Source organism: Gallinula chloropus, assembly GCF_964237585.1.
Source record: "Gallinula chloropus genome assembly, chromosome: 4".
Taxonomy (NCBI): Eukaryota; Metazoa; Chordata; class Aves; order Gruiformes; family Rallidae; genus Gallinula; species Gallinula chloropus.
The window spans coordinates 49,373,813-49,393,037 of NC_140088.1; the positions used below are offsets into that span (position 1 = coordinate 49,373,813).

General features: G+C 42.6%; 1 protein-coding gene across 1 annotated transcript in view; it reads left to right on the forward strand.

Annotated features, from left to right (window-relative positions):
- Nucleotides 1–19,225, forward strand: part of SYNPO2 (synaptopodin 2) — a gene marked incomplete at both ends in the record, with an annotated part of 88,373 nt that overhangs the window by 43,034 nt on the left and 26,114 nt on the right. Inside the window, one exon of the mRNA XM_084263512.1 lies at nt 17,924–18,075. Within this exon, the coding sequence (XP_084119638.1) occupies nt 17,924–18,075 (152 nt within the window). The remainder of the gene's footprint in view (nt 1–17,923; nt 18,076–19,225) is intronic.

The window sequence follows — 19,225 nt, forward strand, 5'->3', positions numbered from 1 at the left end:
ATAGCAAGTTTTCTTTCGGTGCCAGACTGTGCTTCAAACCATTTCCTCCCTCTTGCATCACCACTCATGAGAAAGAGCCTTCACCAACATTTTTAATTGACAAAGCAATTGTTTTAAGAAAAATCAGAATACTAAATCGAGATACTGATTCAATACAGAATCACAAATGCTGGGGCCTCAGTTATCTCAGTTCCCTCTCCCCCAAAAAGACATCCAAGTCACAGTATCTTCATGTTTTCCAGTTTCACACAGGATTTTTCTCCCCCACTGAGTCACATTCTCATGTACTACAAAAAAGAAACGGTCTCTCCAGCACAGCCTTATATAGCTCTTTGAGTAGAATCTATCTCTAAAAATAGAAATCTCTTTGACATTGAAGGCCCAGGCAGCATGGAAACTGTTGCATTTCAAGCTGAAGGTTTTGGAAAACGCACACTGCATTTCCTTCGCAGGTTGTCCCACAAATGTGCAAAATGCACAACCTGTCCTGCCCTCAACTTGGAGTAGGTGGGATTTTTTTTGCAGACGAGGCTGTTGCAGCAATAGCTTCTTAGAAATAAGCAATTAAAAAAAGAATGCAGCAATGGCAAAAGGTGCTGGACTTACAGCTCTGCAAAAATAACACCGTTTCTTCTGCCCCTCCAGACACCCCCCATCCGTGCCCTTGTACACCACCCGGACTGCTTGACTGGGCAAGATAGCCTGAGTAAAGCCCGACGCTCACACTGACAACAGGAGGACAGATGAAAACAGGCAAACAGAAACCTTGCACGTCAGTGCAGCAGACAGATGATCCTCTTGGGAATACAGAGAAAGGAAAGGGCAAAGGGAACGCAAATCCTCTTGGTCCAGCTTTGGAAGATGCTGACAATTTGCTCTTACTAAAGTCAAGGGCAGAAAAAGCCAACTCTGCCAGCGTGCCTGAATCGGAGCCCATAGGAACAGGTCTAGCTCTTCAGAGCACTAAGTCCAGGAGCATTAAACAGAGCTCAGCACCTCTTAGTCAGACGTGCTCAGACAGGGCTGTGCAAGGGCAAGAGCCGCAAAGGGACCACTGACACGGGAGCCTGAAACCTGGCACCACTTCCACAGCTACAGGCCGAGTAAACCACTATTTCCTTGGTGTTCTGCCTACAACCATCCACCTGCCATGCCAAAAAAGTTATTCTTCCATCACTGCGATAGCCCCCTGGCAGCATATTTACCACTAGATTGAAAGTGCTGGTTTTTCCACTAATCTCTATATCAATGTTATGAAACGTGTACAAATGGACAAATGGCTTCAAGGGCTGCCTACACAAGAGAGGACTAAGGGGACACACACACCTTTGCAATCAGCATCCTTATTCCCATTTATTTTAGAATTATTTTTGGTTAAGGCCATTTCAGACTAAGGCACTAAAAAAAAAGGAAGAAATTCGGTGGTTTGCATCAATTCAACTGTGATAATTTTAAAGCTTGATCAAATTAAGCTAAGGTAAATTCTGAATTTATTCTAAGCCTAAAACAACTGAGGCTTGGATAAGGAAATTTTCAGGTTGGACTACAGGCTTTAATTGTTTGATTAAAAGCAGAGGTCTAAATAACTTATCAGTGGTGTTATCAGGCAAGTGGCAAAACCCACAGAAGGAATACTTGTATCTCCGAGCTCCCTGGAAGCTCGGGACACATCTCTTGAGAGTCTCCAGCCACTATTTTCACTGTTGTTAGGCCCACCAGTGCAAGCACAGAACCCTTGTGTCCTCTGTTGGGAGAGCAGACCAGAAGTAGACTGCTGATCCTTGGTGTACATCCAACCCCCGAGCCATCGCTGCTGCTTTCCTGGCCTGCTTTATGGGAGCCACCAGGGAGGGGCGAGGCTGCTGAACATCCAAATTCCCCCAGGAGTCACAAAAAAGGAGCTGTCCAGGACAGCAGCCAGGCAACACTGGAAGGCTTCTACATGAACCTATGCGTTGGCGTTCACAAAACATTCACCCGCTTTGGCAGAGCTTTCCTTCCTAAGCAAGATGGGCTGGCCTCATACTGCCTTCGGTTTTAAAAGGGTGTTTCAAAACACCCCACCCTAAGTGTGAGGGATGCTAAGTAGATTAGAACCTAGAACTGCAAGTTTTGTTTCTTTCTTTGTTTAAATAGCAAGTCCTGAGAATTTTTTCTGAAACTCTATTTCATGTCTAAAGCCAAGATAAGTTTGCCCCTAAACTGTCTCAGATATGAGGAATCGGGCAAGTTGAGAAATGGCAGAGAATAGTTAAATTTGGGTTAAACAGGGAAACAAGCAATTCTGAAATTTGGTTGGTTGAGAACTTTCCAGGAAAGCAGAGAAGCTTGAGTCTAGCTGACTTATTTCGAGAAATGAAAGAAACAGAAATCATTCAAGAGAGAACAACACGGTGGAGTTTAATGTGAAATCCTAGTAAATAACTACTGGCTTTGAAAGGAACAGTTTTCTTTTTTCTGTAAATTTGTTTCAGTTGAGCATTCCAGCTAAGAGCAACTGCAAGTGATGGGAGCTAGAACTCAGTCCCTGTATTGAGCTCCCAGCTGAGTTTTGGCCACTGTTTGATTCATGCTTCTCTGAGGACTTGGAGCTTTGTGCTTTTCTTTGAAGATTAGGCACTGGTCACTTTATTCGTGCAAAATAGAGTAAAGTAGTTAATGTATATTATCCAGATGTCACATTTACCAGGTGCTTGCGTTATCTGGTTTCTTTGAAAGGTCCCACTCATTTGTGCTAAAGCTGTCCCGAAAGCCCCTCTCCCCTGGAGAAGAGGAGGCTGAGGGGAGACCTTATCACTGCCTACAATTACCTGAAAGGAGGTTGTAGAGAGGTGGGCAATGGTCCCTTCAGCCAAGAGACAGATGAGGGGAAATGGCCTCACACTGCACTCGGGCAGGTTCAGATTAGATGTTAGGAAAAAGTTCTTCACTGAAAGAGTTGTCAGGATGAGGAACAGGCTGCGCAGGGAGGGGGTTGAGTCACATTCCCTGGATGTGTTTAAAAAAAGGGTAGTTGAGGTGCTCAGGGATATGGTTTAGCATAGGACAGGAACACTTGGACTTGATGATCTTAAAGGTCTTTTCTAACCTTGTGATTCTGTGATTCCGTAATCTGAAATCTGGCCCAATTACACTGAGCACTGCGCACACCACAAGCCCTCATAATAAACAGTGTTGCTGCTTTCTCCTCTGGCAGTGAGGCAAAGCCTCTAGTTACCTCTTCATGTTCCTTGTGGTGTTGACTGAATTGCTGCTTCAGCAGTGAGGCAAATAGCAAGAAATACACCATTGGGCACACGTTTCAGTATAACCTTGACATTGCTGACAGCAATAGCTGCAGCCCTGGCTGAAACAGAAGCCTGCAAGGCGGCATTCGTTTCTCTTTGCTGCCTCTGCTGTTCCTTTTGGGAGGACGATCATATGCCCTGCTTGTATATTTGCAAACTCATGACATAATGTTAAGGGATTGTCATAAACAATACCATTTCAGGGAATGGACCGTGGAGACTGAATAACAATTTTGGTTTAACTGTCACTGGAGATGTTTTGCTCTAAAGATTAGATTTGCAATGACGGCCCTCCCTCCTTTCCCTCTCTGCCTGTTCCCCATCCCCCGCTTCAAGGGAATTTGGGCAGATGACCAATGTAGTGCAAATGAGACAGGGGAGCTGCACAGGACAGGGTAATTGATACAGGATACCAAGCTAGGAAGGAGTGGGTTTGACAAAGAGCACACTAGTAGCTGAGTGGCCCGTTTGACTGCTAGTAAGATGAATTTATAGCCTGTATGTCACTAATTAAGAAGCCAGTCATATCCCCACCCCAAAAAACCCACATGTCCCACATGTCCCCAGCCAATCTGAAAGGCAGGTAACAGGACATACCATCCAATTACACAAACACACTTTGCACCAAGCTGAGGTGCAGAGATCTCCAGCAAACTCTCTCCCTCCAAACTCACCCTTCTCCTATCAAAACGGAACACATCTCAGTGCCGGTTTTATGCAGCACTGGGTAACTTTCCAGCTAGTAACAGAGAGCTGAAATTCTCAAGCCTGCCTCGGTTCTCCTACAATAAACCTCAAGACAACTCAAAACTCCACGAAAGCCCTGAGCAGTCCTCAAGTTAGAAGAACTCAAACTAAATGAGTGCTTAAAGTGCCAACAATTCTGCCTTAACCAAAGACAGTAAATTGGCCTCTTAGCATTGACTGCAGTACCTGTGCTATCATTGTAGCCTTGGCTCAGGAGCCTATAACCCAAACTCCGCTCAAGGCTGAGGGATGACCCATCCAACCTTCAGCATGGATAAATAAGCCAGAGGAGATTTATTCAAACTGATTTCACAGCTTAAAATCACAAACTATTAGCCAAAATACATCTACACACTCTTCCTCCAGTTATCGTAGCCTCCACCATCAGAATGCAACAAACAGTAAGCAATTTACTAACACCATGTTAGGCCCTATGGCTCTGCCAGCATAAGCCATTCCAAGAATGGTGCTTATTTTCCAGCTAACGCCCTTACTCATCCAAGAAAAAATGCCAGTGTTTGGCCTGTCCACCCAATCCTGGTCTGAGTCTGGAACCTCAGTTCCACACTGCCATCTGAAATTGAAACCAGTGTCCACACCAGCATGTTTCACACCTGACAATGCTGAAAAAGCAGTGACAGCTTTTGCTCTTTGTTACATCTGGAAGTTTGGAAAGTAGCCTCGGTGAGCCTCTGGATAGCTAAAGCTGATTTTCATTCATTTCATGGTGCTTTGTGCCAGAGGCGTAGAAAAATCAGATGTTGTGTCAGTGTTTTAAAAAGATAAATGCAAGTAATTGTATGTTCTAGTATCAGCTCTGACTGGAAGAGTCAGTATGGTGACTCAAAGAATCAGGAATATGCAATTAATGATTATAGAAGATTACATATTTGAGTTCTCTCTCAACAAGATTAACTCTGTCAGGGAAACCTGTAATTACATTGATGGAACATGATTTTTCTAAAGGACTTGCCATGGCATCACAGGTTTGTCTGAGGAATTTAAAATAACTCCTTTCTAAAACACTTAACAGTATGTGGTGCTGGTTCTAGCTGAACAGTTAAAGCCATATTAATGTATTTTAGAGCTGAACATAGTCCCCTGACCCCAGCACCTCACCTTCTGTTTCTGCCACCTCTCTTTTTCCCTCCATTTGCCTCCAAGGACTAGCAGCTCCTCTTCTTAGAGGACAGCATACCTAACGGTGTCTTCCTCATAGAGTTATCCTGCTTTCTACTTCTGCACCTAGTCCATACATCTTTGCTTTATAGCACCGCGCGATGCAATACAAACCCAACAGAACAGACTCAAATATGCCTCCTGTCACAGATCTCACAGTTAAACAAAGAAGTACCATATGGTTACTCTTTCCTCCATCCCCCATGTTTATTGGGAGGGTAGCGAAAATACCCAGTTTGTTGGGTTTCCTTAAGAAATGGGATTGTAAGTCTGAAAGCGCTTAAGGTTTTAGTTATTTCTCAGGTGCATTGGCTGCTTTCTCAGCAGCCACAAGTCTAAGGCAAGAAATGCTGCTCTCCTTGTGACAGTGTGCATATACAGAACTGCAGGGGTTGGAAAGGACCTCAAGAGATCATTGAGTCCAGCCCCCTCTTATTATCATCTTAGCACCACCAGAAGGTAAGTTCTTTCAGGGGGCATGTTTTTGCTTTTTTACCTTTCATTTGCTCAATCTTTGTTTGCAAATTTGGTATAAGAAATGTGCCCCTTTTTCTCCTGGAAACACACTGCGCACGGTGTTCAGACTGTACTAGCAGTGCGAGTACGCTCCAGTTCTGCTCCTGTATCAGTGACAGCAGTTCAGCCCAAGGTTGGGCAGTGGATGTGCTTATCGCAGGGCCAGTCTATTGCAGTACTTCTAATGTTTTCTCTAAGCATTCCATGGCAGATAATACAGACATTTTTACTCTTGATTTATTCTCCCTTAACCTTAGCATCACAGAAGTCGTTTTCTTCAGGCCATAAGCTACACCGTAGTTAAAATACTTTTGACGCTACCTACATATGAAAGCTCTCAGTAAAGATGCATTATTTTCTCAATCCCCCAAAGAAACACTGACAATTCAGTTCGGTCTCTGCACTGGGAGTGGTAAGAAAGAAGAAATTAAAACATAGCTACAATGTTCACAGAGAGATCGAAGTTGATTAGGATTTAAAAATAAGTCAGGAAGCATAAAGCCAGTCACTATTCAAGCTGGACAAGAAGAAAAGGGGGATGGAAATAGAGCAGGCAGTGCAAAGCCATCCTACTGAGAGGCAACAGCATCATTCCTCTTGTCACACATTCACCACTTCACCAGTAAAAAAGAAAATCAGCACAACATTTCACTTTTGACACCACAAGCATGCAGTAGTATGTCCCAGCAGGGATAATCCATAGCCAGGCTACATGCTAGATGTGTTTGGCAAAATGAGACAGAAAGTGCTGTACCCAACATCACTATTGGGAAATCTGCTGCGTCGCTGGCATACCAGATCAATATTTCAGAGGTCATTATCTCATCCCTTTTTCAGCTGCTAACATTGGAATTCTGCCAGAGAAAGGCAACCGCTAGCAAGATGATACACTAGTACATTAGGCAAAGCTTTTGGGAATTTGAGCAGGGTTTTCTTTTCCCTGAGATCAGGCTGCTCTCTGGTTCCAAACGGCACAAGTGCTCCGTCAATATATAAACGGTCAAACATGTTCTTTAACCCTCCCATGACAGTGTGTACAAGAAGTTGTACCAAACAGCATTTACTGAACATACTGTGAAGAGAACATTATGGCAAGGAGGAGACGACAGTTGCCAAACTGAACCAGTGCACTCAAGAAGTGTGATTTCACATGTACAGCGCAACAGGAGGACTGACTGGAGACAGGGTTAAACAATAAGTAAACAGATAATGAGATGGTACCCTCACCCCTCTGCAAAACAGTCCCGTTGGCTTTCACATGAGAAAACCATGATTAAAACTTTGCTTTGGTTGGGAGTTGGCAAGTGGGGCCAAAACCTTTTGGGCAACCAGATCAATTGGTTTTAAAGTTAAAAAGTACTTTATGTAGCTTAACTTCCTATATCACATATTTTGCCATAAGCTACTATAATATTATATGACTGTTCAACTTTTTTGATTATGATCTTGCTGATAATCAGTAACGGCACTCTCATGAACTCAAAGACTAACTGCCTACCTTTTGAAAAGGCTTTTTAGATTTAATCTGACAATTTAAGAATTGTATCAGACAGTGAAGAACATTAAGTAATAAAAATACATCTGAACACATTAGCTCATTTCTCTTTTGATCTCTCTAATGTTGCATTTTCTCATTTTAAAGCCCATTTAGAAATATAATTAGCTTTACAGACAGAAATGAAAATCATTTCTACAACAGTGGATGTGTCTAGGAGCTTTCCCTTAAGAACACAAGCAGAAAAGAGTGTGCTGAACTGCCAAATTCCTGCTACTAGGAAGAATTTGGTGAGAGGAAATATTTCTGTGCTTACCTTGCAAGCCAAAGATACTTCCTTACTCATAAGTTCCTCTTGGGAAAAATATTCAGGAGATGCTTAGAAGCATCTTTGTTCAACCTAATTAATTAACAGATATTTGCCTGGTCTCAGTAGCCTTACTGTGCAAATTCTATACATGCTCCCTAAAGAACATTTCCTAATTATATGGTTTTACAAACCTCCCAAGGAACTTCTAACCTGTGTTTCCATTACTCACAGAAATCTGCTAGTGGCTGAAACTCCCTTTCGGAAGATCTGATGACTCTTTCCTGTTTGCCCTTTTCTATCTTTCTATCTACTGGCAACTACTTTCTCTTTATATACAAGGTCTGATAACCAACCGCAGCTTGCCCTGTTTTGTTACCCTGACACGTGGGCCAGGAAAAGGAAACACTTCCTGACCTCAGATTTCCCCAGCTTTCTGAAGCATGTCATTATCTCCCATATCCACGTGTCTTCAACGACCTTCAGAAACACAGTATTAAAGAGATTAATTTTAGGCAGATTTAGTTGTTGCATTCAAAACATAGCTCCCAGTATGTGGAAGAGCTGGTAAGGTCACAGCTCTGAAGAGTTTTGCTTTCTTGCTGATGACAGCATTGTTATTCTGGACTTAGGAGTTGCACGTTAAGCACGTAACAGAAAGCTATTGTGCATCACATCTGTCTATACGACAGGTAAACTGTTGATTGGGTACAAGTTCCATGCACTCGAAAACCCAGACTGAGCTCAGGAGCTGAATGGTTTGTTCATATAGGCATCAGTAACACACAAGTACATGCTAACGTCACCAAGCCTAAATTTATCACCCAGTAGAACATGGGATCTAACTTTATTATGCTCACAGTAAGGTTTCTGTTTGTTAGTTTTCTTCCTTTGTTATTCAGATGCCTGTAGTATTTTAAGCACACAGCCAACAAGCTGCAGTCATGGCTTAGCTTCCAAACCATGATGCAGGTCAAAGCATCTTATATAGAGTTATTCCGCCAAAAGCCTTGATTCCTTGTATGAAACAGGATCTGTGGGTTGATTGACAGGCCATATCTTCATTTCCAGAGGTGTTGATTTAAAGCTGGAAATGGATAGAGCTAATGAAACATAGACATTTAAAATTTAAAATATCATTTTAAACAGTGGCAGGTTTAGAGACAGAAGACAAAGACTGGATCCTTATGAATCAGAAAGGTCGCAAAGAGGCTTCCATCACTGACTACAGGTTTTAATAGATGGCTACATAGCCAGAGAACAGAGAATTCATACCTGAAGTTTTGTATGGATACTAGTACCTGTATGAAGTACACACAAAGGAAAAATAGGTCACCTTTTTCATAAGACTTTTGTTTATACAGTCCGTGATGCTCTAGCTTGTGATGGCAAAGGGAAGAAAGTGTTCAGATGGAAATGCTGTTGGATGTTCTCATTGTAAACCTGAATTTACAAAACCAAAAGGAAGGGATGCAAGTTTGCTACTGTGTTGGCTCTACTGATTACGTGACTGTGGAGTGTTCCACACCCATCCCACCACCAGCCTCAGAAAACTGAAAACATTGTTGGTGGAAGTGCTGGTGCTCTGGACTGAGGGTCACAGGCAAATGCTTATTTGTCCTCAGTTGTGAGCTAAGACCCAGAGTTGTGACAAAAACCCACATGCATTTTGAAGTAGGCTTAACTTGCTGTAGTGGCATTTATATCTAAAACCCCCAAAAAGCTTACTAACTCAAGGTTACTCTTTTGTTTAAAGGGCTCCTGCAGGCATAACCACTGTAAAACAGGTCCTTACAGCCTGTATTTATAAACTGTGTCTGAATTCAGATAATTTGTAGCTTCGTTTTTAATCCCTTAATTTGATGCAACCAAACCCACTGGCACACTAACAATTGTGCCACACGGTGCTCCTGCTTCCTGCTCATAATAGAGCACTCTGAATTGTTTATTTTATTACTGAAAACTTTAAAATATCGTTAAATTCATTTACTAGCCACTGCCTTTGCCGTGGGGTTTGTGTTAGAAGAGATGAAGTACCTTTCTTTTTGTTTGTTTTTTTTTTCTTTTAAGTACTGTCCACAGGAAACACTGATCATTGATCCCTGATCCTGAGCTTCGTGACTAACTAATCAATTAATGAGGGAAGGAAATCTGGAAAGTATGAGCTAATGCCTGATAAAATTAAACTAAGTATCAATTACATTAACGTAGTTTTTGCTGGCTGTAAACAAATTTAAGAGAACCATATTAGCTAGCTAAATTTATAGCAGCAATTAGCAAGCTGGCCTTTGATTGTAACAGTGTTGTGTGGTACTTAGCCAATGGCAAAGTTAAGTTCCACATACAGCTTGTGTACTTGCACAAGCCCTACTATAGGCCCTGCTATATACCCCTTTGTCAGCAAAAAGAATACAACTTTGGTTAATTTCTTAGATTTTGGAGCACTTCTGCACTGCCCCTGTCTTTTGGATCACCACCTCTGTTATGACAAAGACTAGGTTATAGCCAAGTCCGTTTGCTTCCTTGTTATTTCTGGTATATTGCCCATTTAACTTGGATTTTTAACTTAATTTAAAGTTAAGAAATCTGTCTGTATAAAAAAAAAATAGATTCAGAAACATCAGATCTGTATTCAGTGTGCCAAATGCTAAAGTTGTAAGTGGTTTCTTGTAGGGAAAATATTACTTATGAAAAGAGCTTGTCAAACACTTGTTGCTATAATACAAGTATGAACAAAGAAAGAGAGGCAGTGTCTCCACACTCCTGGCCCCACTCATCCTTTCCCACACACTGATACCTATTATCTCTGCTTCTTTCCTTTTTTTATCTCACTTAAAATAGAGTAGTTGTATCTAAGAAGCCAGACATCTGTTCTATCATTATGGCAACCAGGCTGGTGAAGGGGCTGGACAGCAAATCATATGAGGAGTGGCTGAGGGAGCTGGGAATGTTTAGTCTGGAGAAGAGGAGGCTGAAGACCCCCAGCACCTACAACTACCTGAAGGGAGGTTGTAGAGAGTTGGGCGATGGTCTCTTCAGCCAGGAGACAGGACAAGGGGAAATGGCACAAAGCTGTGCCAGGGCAGGGTCAGATTAGATGTTAGAAAAAGATTTTTTAGATGTTAGGAAAAGGAGTTGTCAGGGCCTGGAACAGGCTGCCCAGGGAGCGGGCTGGGTCACTGACCCTGGATGTGTTTAAAAGACAGGTAGATGTGGGATATGGTTTAGCATAGGACAGGAACAGTTGGACTCGATGATCTTAAAGGTCTTTTCCAACCTTGTGATTCTGTGATAGAAGCATAGAATGGTCTGGGTTGGAAGGGATCCCAAGGATCATAAAGTTCCAACTCCCCTGCCACAGGCAGGGACACCAACCTCCAGGCCTGGATCTACACAAGGCTGCCCAGGGTCCCATCCAGCCTGGCCTTGAACACCTCCAGGGATGGGGCATCCACCACCTCTCTGGGCAGCCTGTTCCAGCCTCTCACCACTCTCTCTGTAAAGAACTTCCCCCTAGTATCTCATCTAAACCTTCCCTCCTTTAGCTTTAGTCCATTCCCCCTTGTCCTGCCATTGTCTACTCTTTTAAAAAGTTGAACAAGCCCAGCTCCCTCAGCCTCTTTTCATAGGGCAGGTGCTCCAACCCTCTGATCATCTTTGTGGCCTCCTCTGAACCCTCTGCAAAAGTTCCACATCCTTCTTGTATTGGGGCCCCAGATCCGGACACAGGAGTCCAGATGGGGCCTCCAGAGGGCAGAGTAGAGAGGGACAATCCCCTCCCTGTCCCTGCTGCCACCTCTCAGCCCAGGATACCATTGGCCTTCCAAGCTGTAAGAGCACTATGCTTAGATATGTATTTTTCCAAACAGTAAATGAATCAGTATTTCTGTAAAACTAACACCCCCTTTCCCTCCCCAGCTTTAGAACAGTCATACATTTACAGCATACTTCTGCATCCAGAAACAGTTCTCCACACAAACGGACAAAACCAATACTTGTACTTCCAAGTATGAAACAATGCACTGACACCAAGTGAGAAGTTTTAACCATGCTGCATATTCCCACCACAAACTGGTGTGAGGACCACATGCCAGAACTGGGGGAGGGGGGAGGAAGGGAGGGGAAATAAAAGCTTTTAGATACCTCCTTATACTAAAAAAACACTAATTGTTACTCAGTTACCTGCCAGGCAATCCCTGAAGAGAGGTACTAGAATCTTAATGTTTGGTGCAGAAGGTTATGTAAAATGGCAGGGAGATGGAACCCACTTCTAGAACAAAAAACTAAAGCATTTCTGTATAATGGGAAGGCCTAGACTAATTATTTTTCTCCAAACAGAAAATAGGTCACCACAAGACACCCAAAAGCAGAGTTTGCTACTGTAGTGAAAAAAAAAATATACTGCTTTAAAAGCTGGCTAGTTCTTGGGGCTGAGAAGGTAGCATTTACATTGGAAACCATCATTCAACAGAGGCAAACAGTAGTCAAAGGGCACTTCCTTGTTAAGCACCCTTCACGCTCTGCTACTACATTTAATCATCGGTCTAGAAGAAAACACAAAGTCACTGCTCGTAAAGTTTGCTACTGCTGAAGCAGTAAACAATAATGAAGACAGATAACTGATCTACAGGTGTCCTGTTTGCCATAAGCTGTGCTATTCCAGAGATCAAGCTGCACCTTAACAAAAGACCAGGCCAGCCACCAAAGACTCAAGACTAACACTGAGGACTGGCAGGCGTCAGTAAGTTTTGCTGAACCCAGCTTCAAGCCTTGAGGGCCACAGAAGGTGCTTCAGGAATCAGATAGGATGTTCCTCCAGGGGTGACCACTCAATGAAAACAACTACACTGCCTATATGATCAAGGGACTATAAATAGCGGGGAAGGTTATTTCCACTGCATCCAGCAGCAGTATGTTCTGTTCCGTTGCCTAAAAGTTTGCAAACTGAGAAAGTATCAGCAAATAGTTTTGAGAAGAACTCATGGTTTGGAAAGCTTGCTTTGCAATTCAAAGCTTGCTTGCTTTGAATTGAAAATAGTGCTTGCCAATATATATCTATTTTAAAGCCAGAGAAGTCTTATTTTAATAGATGAAGGTTTAGGTTAAATGGATTGTGCTTATGCTCCGATTGCTCATTTTCTCAGACTGGTTGCTCAGTGAGGCTGGGGAGTTACTAAAGCCTGATTGCTTAGCTGGGCTACATCTGAATCACATCACTGAGATGCATGTCCCAGGTACAGGTGTGTGCTCTTAGTGGCACACCAGAATAAGATTAAGATATATGTCAACCTTCCCAAAGGTCACTGAGAAAAGCAAGACTATGAAATATTCTAGTACTTTCTTAGTTGTATGATTGGAGAACCAGGACTTGCAGAGTGTGCTCAAGTCCATTTACCTCGCTTCAAACTGCAACTCATTGACCTTGTTATAGGTTCAACATACCCCGACTCTCTGATATGCTTATTATAGAGCTCGGACACACAACCAAGATCATCGGCTGGCAAGCTGAGTGCCAATTGCTGTCTGTGCATCCACTTGCAGCCACAACAAGTAACAGGTGCATGGACTTCAGGTTTTCAGCTTCATCAGGATTATGTTTTTTAAAGCAAGTTTCCATATAATTATTCTGATTTAGAATTCCAGACTGGTTTGGGTAGAATGAACCTTAAAGATCATCTGATTCCAAACCCCCTGCCACGGACAGGGCCACCCTCCACTAGCCCAGGTTGCCCAAAACTCCATCCAACCTGGCCTTGAACACTGCCAGGGATCCAGAGACATCCATAGCTTCTCTGGGCAACCTGTGCCTGGACCTCTCCACCTTCACAGTAAAGAATGTCTTGCTAATATCTAATCTAAATCTCCCCTCCTTCAGTTTAAGGCCACTATTCCTCATCCTATCACTCCATGCCCTTGTAAACAGTCCCTCTCCAGCTCTCCTGTACCTTCAGGTACTGAAGACTGCTACAAGGTCTCCCTGGAGCCTTCTCTGGAACATTTACCATATGCTGCTTCATGAACAGTTTCGGTTTCTAAACTGCTTTCAGATTAGATCAAGTGATCTAATACCTACCACCTGGTAAGGAGTCTCCAGGTGGCAGAATGAGACTAGGGAGAGTTTAAATAAAACCCCTGGAGCATACACAGCATGAGGGCTAGGCACTCAGCATTAGCTTTCCCCCAAAAAACCCTGCTTTGCCCCACACTAACATGAGTGCAGCCACTCAGCACTGCATATCCCTCGGTTTATTCACCTTTCAGTGGTTAAACAACAGACTGAAATTGCCATGTGCCACAGCAGCATCCTACAGCAAATTACTGTCCCACACATTTCCCCCCGCCGACATGTGTGCCTTTGGGATGAGATCTCTCACCAATACATCACAGTACCCAGATCTTAATCAGTTTTCAGCCCAAGTCTTTACAAACCTTTCTGACATCCTCTGTGGACAGCCCCCAGTCACTCCTTGCAACAGCTGCTTGTAAGTGCCAGGTGAGGGGCTAAGAAGCCCTCCGCCAACCCCAGGGCCTTCTGTCTCAGGGAGCCCAGCTGCTGTTGCTTGTGCAGGCTCACAGGGCGGTCCTGGTTCCTCCTTGGTGCTCACATAACAGTGACCATCCAGGCTAAGTTCTTCACAAAGCAACTTTCCCCTAAGGTGAACATCTCTGCGGATACGAGGAATTACTCAGCACTTGACATTTTAAGCAGCAAGGGGCAGTTCTGATAGTGGGAAATTCTGGACACAGGAGTAATCTAGGAACAGAAATACTCTACCTACTTGAGGTAGATTATCCATGTAATCCAGCACTGTTCTTCACACCCTCTAGCAACAGTGATCTGAATGCCTGAAATTAGAGAATATTAAAACAAATTACTCAAGAGTAACCTGAGGTCTTAATACACAACTATTTATATACAACACATTATTACTGTTAAAAATTGAGAAATTTAAAACTCCTTATGGGCAGAGCACGTATAGTGCTGACTAAGGTCAGTTCTGCTGTAACACCAATACACCTCGTGCAGTGATTTCCTTAAAGCTTTTGGAATTCAGGGTAAATATTTCCACTGCCATTTCATTGGAACTGAAGCATTCCAATAACCTCATGATATACATCCTGAATAATAAAAAGGAAGAGTCCTGACTGAAGTGGAGCAGAGAAGCAATATAGGCAGCATCAGGGGAAGGTGCGCTAAAGCTCTTTAATGTGCCACAGCAGCAGCTGGTGCTCTCAGAGGTTCAGCATTGATGGTACAGGCTCAGATTCGCCATGTTATACTGGTATTGCAAGCATTAAAACTAAGAAAATCTTTACAAACGCATTTTTCTAGTAGTGAAATCCCATTCAGAAACTTTACAGGAAAAAATTTCCCCACTTTTCCTTGCTAAAGAAAACTCCAGCCCAAAGCAGAGAGGGGAAACAGGCAACCAAGGAGACCAAGGGCAGAACTGTAAGGCAAGAGCAATCCCTAGTTTTGGATGAACTTCTTTGCTTTACAACCAAATATGCTCTGCTCTAAGTTCCCAAGAACTGGATGAAGTGTTTTTACTGTCCCCTAGGAGACCAAGTTGTATTTCTGCTAACAAAGGGAGCTTTTGTTTCCCAGTGGGCTCATCAAAGGCTCTCTGCCAAAACTTCCTTTACAAGAAAAATAGGAAGATTCTGCTTTCCACAAATCTTCTTGGGATCTTTTTTTGTTCTTCCTTCCCCCCCAAATCCCACGTCATGAAATCTGAAAAGTTTTGGTTTCCATGAATAAATTATTAATTGATTTTGTGGGTTTCCAGCTAAGACAATTAAACAAAACCAGAAACAATTACAGCTTGCCTGGCAAGGGAGTCTATTTATTGCTGAGTACTCTAGTGATATCCTGAGGCTAAAATAACCCAAATGCTTATGGTATATTTCTACCCCAGCAGCAATCTGCAACAATTCACTATACAACTTGCCCTTGATAATTTTTTGTCAATGCTCGCTCCTTCCTTGTATGCCCCCAACAGAATGCACATGCACTACACATAGTGATTTACAGCAATTTCTTTCCCACATGATCAGTCAAAGAAGGGGCTGAGTTTTCATATGAAGGTCCAAATATCTCACAGTTGTGGTTCTTCAACAATTCACAAGGTGGCAAAATGGCCTGAGAGGCCCTTTCAAGAACTTTAAAAGGAAACCCAATGCTTTGAATGCTACCATTAAAATAATGAAGCTGGTTGAGCTGTCTAGCAACTCATGTAGACCTATTAACATGGTACAGTTGTACTTTTGCTTTTTGATGTAAGTTGCTGAAGTTATGGAATGGGTAACAATATCTGCTCTGAGATAGGTGTGGTAGTAATCTATGATATAACTGACCCCAAATTCTCAAACTCTTAATAAAGAAATAGAAACAAACTTTCTTCTCACAATCCAGGTATCACATTATGCTATTTCAGATTTCACATGCAGCTATAATCGCTGTTTACCTGTTTCTTTAAAAAAGGGTCACCCTAAATTCTTCCTAGCATCCACATTAAATATTTACATTCAGGCCTAAGATGTCTTGTAAAACTTTAGTATCACACCTTCCTATTAAAAAGAAAACCCAGCCAGTAACAAAACCTAAGCCCAAACCCTAGTGCATATATGAAGCAGCACATTCTAAGCACTGTTTAAACTGTCATTTCTTCACAAAGTACAAGGATGTTTATGCTCTTGCCTAAGGCGAGATAAACAGAGCAGCATACCACTCCATATTTGTAAATGTTAACTCTGCAAGGTAGAAACTGGCTTCTGTATGCACCCGGCTTCTGTTCCTTCACTGCTCTGAAAGCCATGATATGACATACGGGTATGTATTAATTGAAACAATAAAGATATATGGCCCCAACACAGGAAAACGTGGAAACTCACCGTTCATCATCCTGACTCCAATAAACTTTTCAAAATTGTCCTCAGAAATCAGAGAAGCACAGAATCGTAGGGGTTGGAAGGGACCTCCAGAGATCATCGAGTACAACCCCCCTGCCAAAGCAGGTTCCATAGGACAGGTTGCCCAGCGAGGTGTCCAGAGTGGGCTTGAATATCTCCAGAGAAGGAGACTCCACACCCCCCTGGGCAGCCTGTCCCAGGGCTCTGTCACCCTCACTGGGAAAAAGTTCTTCTACATGTTGGCGCGGAACTTCCTGTGCTCCAATTTGAGGCCATTGGCCCTTGTCCTGTCTCCACAGACCACTGAAAAGGGGCTGGCCATTTCCCCCTGTGTCCCAGGGGGTCTTAGGTACGAAACCAATTGCCTAATAGTATATTGTGGATAATTCCATGGGTCTGTGGGACAGCTGTATACTCATATCTGATATATATCAGAAGTAACTTTTCTAGAGACCATGGGGACTGACTTTACTGCCAAGACTGTGGTAGAACTGTACTACTTTTAAAATTTTCAAGAAAATGCTTTGAGGATTAATAAGAACAACATTGATCCACCAACTGCGTATTGTATGAGGCCAAAGTACTCACACCAACAGGTAGAAGAAGATTAAGAGCAAGGAACCTAAGGGCAGCCCTTTTATGTGTATGTGCCATTCTAAAACAGACTTCTGCAAGCATCCTGGTTAATATAACACACTGTTTGCCAAATATGTACTTTAAAAATAGCAGTCAACTGTATGGCATACCTTGAGTGGTGCTAAAGCTGTCTAGGTATTGTTATACAAAGACTATGATAAGTTACAACACGCTGCCAGTGGAAAAAGAAGTGAAACATCAAAAACCAAGCTGCATAAGATTCTTGAATGAGTACTTAACGGGGAAGGTTAAACCATGACAGGCTTTAATAAATCAGGGCACTTACTCAGATGACTAAACATGGATCTCCAGTGATTCAGATGTTTATAGTTTGGCAACTAAACCTACAGCTGGGCATCTAAGGAAATGTGTCCAGTATACCAGAACTCTGTATACCTAAAAATCTAACAGCGTGTAGATATTGACATTCTGCCCAGAGGAACCTGAAGTTGTCTGTTTTTAAAGTCTTGGCATAGATTTCAGCCCTAGAAGTCTTTAATTTTGGGAGAAACTAATAAGATTTTTTTTGTATTTCTGCTAAATTCAGATCAAAGTCTCCAACTTCTGTATCTCCTTTAAAAAAAAACAAAACAAATTGCAGTCTGTTTGACATCTAGTTTACAAGCTCAGTACAGCACGGGTTTTTGTATTCGTTAATACTGGCCAGAACAATATAAACCTCAACAGGGACAAGTTAGTAATTTGTGTTACAAGAAATTTATGATCGATAATACTGATCCTTTTTTCTGTTGTACAGACAGAAATAAGTTGAGGGCATGATTACTGTTGGTTTTGAATGAAAACTAACTGCGCAATTTGGAATTTGTTTTTCACTCCTTGTAGGTTCGAAGCAAGAGCAAAGCAGCTAAGGCTGGCTTGTGTGAGGGAGATGAGGTGGTGTCTATCAATGGCAAGCCCTGTGGAGACTTAACGTATGCTGAAGTAATCGTTCTGATGGAAAGCCTGACTGACGCCCTGCAGATGCTTATCAAGAGGTACAGGAATGCTCCGAGTGCCTTGGTGGAATTCTGTTCAGTGAACCACGTGGCAAATGCTGGGTTTGAATGCACTCATTTTGCAGGCATATCTTGTCTCCTATTTATGTCTGTAACTCTGTCTGGATGGAAAAAGGTGGGAAGACAAGAGTATCTGATCTGCAGAAATCAATGCACATCATTCGAGCAGTACCCTTCAGGCATGGAATTAAGAGTACAGTCTCTAAATATAATGTTTTTATTTCTTATTAAGCATTCTCAATACTTACAAGGTGTTCACTACTGTATCTGCACACTGCAGAGTCTTAGGTTCAATTATTCCTTCCAGCCCTTTGAAGCAGTGGAGTGTTGTTATTCCCCACAGATAGGGAAGTGAGCCTTACAAAAAGCACAGACTGAACAGATGCAGAGTGTGTTACATAGATATGCCTTGATGATGACAAGGCAAACAGTCCTCTTGGGTGGCGAAATGTGTTAGTAGCTGAGGGGGGAGAGGGTCTGGAAATCATGAATTCTATTTCTGTCACTGTTAACACTTTACTATATGAGGTGGGGCAAGTCACTTGGAGGTCTCTGGGTCTCAGCTTCTCGATTTATAAACCAGCGATAGTGAATTTCAGCTTTCTCTGAAAATGCTTTGAGCTTCCTAGAGAACCTTTATGTACATTTGCAAGCAAGCCAGCATAGTCTCTTCTAATGACTGTTCTGTAATTTTCATCAGTGCAATGCGTGCAGGTTCAGGACCATCAACAGAAAGCCCATTCTGACCAGACTTTGTGAGTTCAGACATGATGAACTTCTAATTGCCTTCAGTGTGCGTCAGAAGAGGAAGAAAATACCTGAAACTTCCGGACTCCTTGTAAGGAATTATGGCACCCCCTGAGCTACTGCAGTTCCTTGTCTCTGCTCTTCCACAGGCAGGAAGGACCAAGAGGACAGAAGGGGTCAGGATTAATCACAACAGCTAACAGAGCAGTGTCACTGGAAAGGTTGAAAGGACTATGAGCACTTGTCTATGGTTACCAGGGATGTCTAAACACCATGTGAAATTCCTCTGTGGTTTCTACAACCTGCACGCAGGAACTTCTCTAAAGTGTCTAGTAGTAAAGTTACAACCTGCCTTCAAAACAAGATGCTCACAAGGAATATT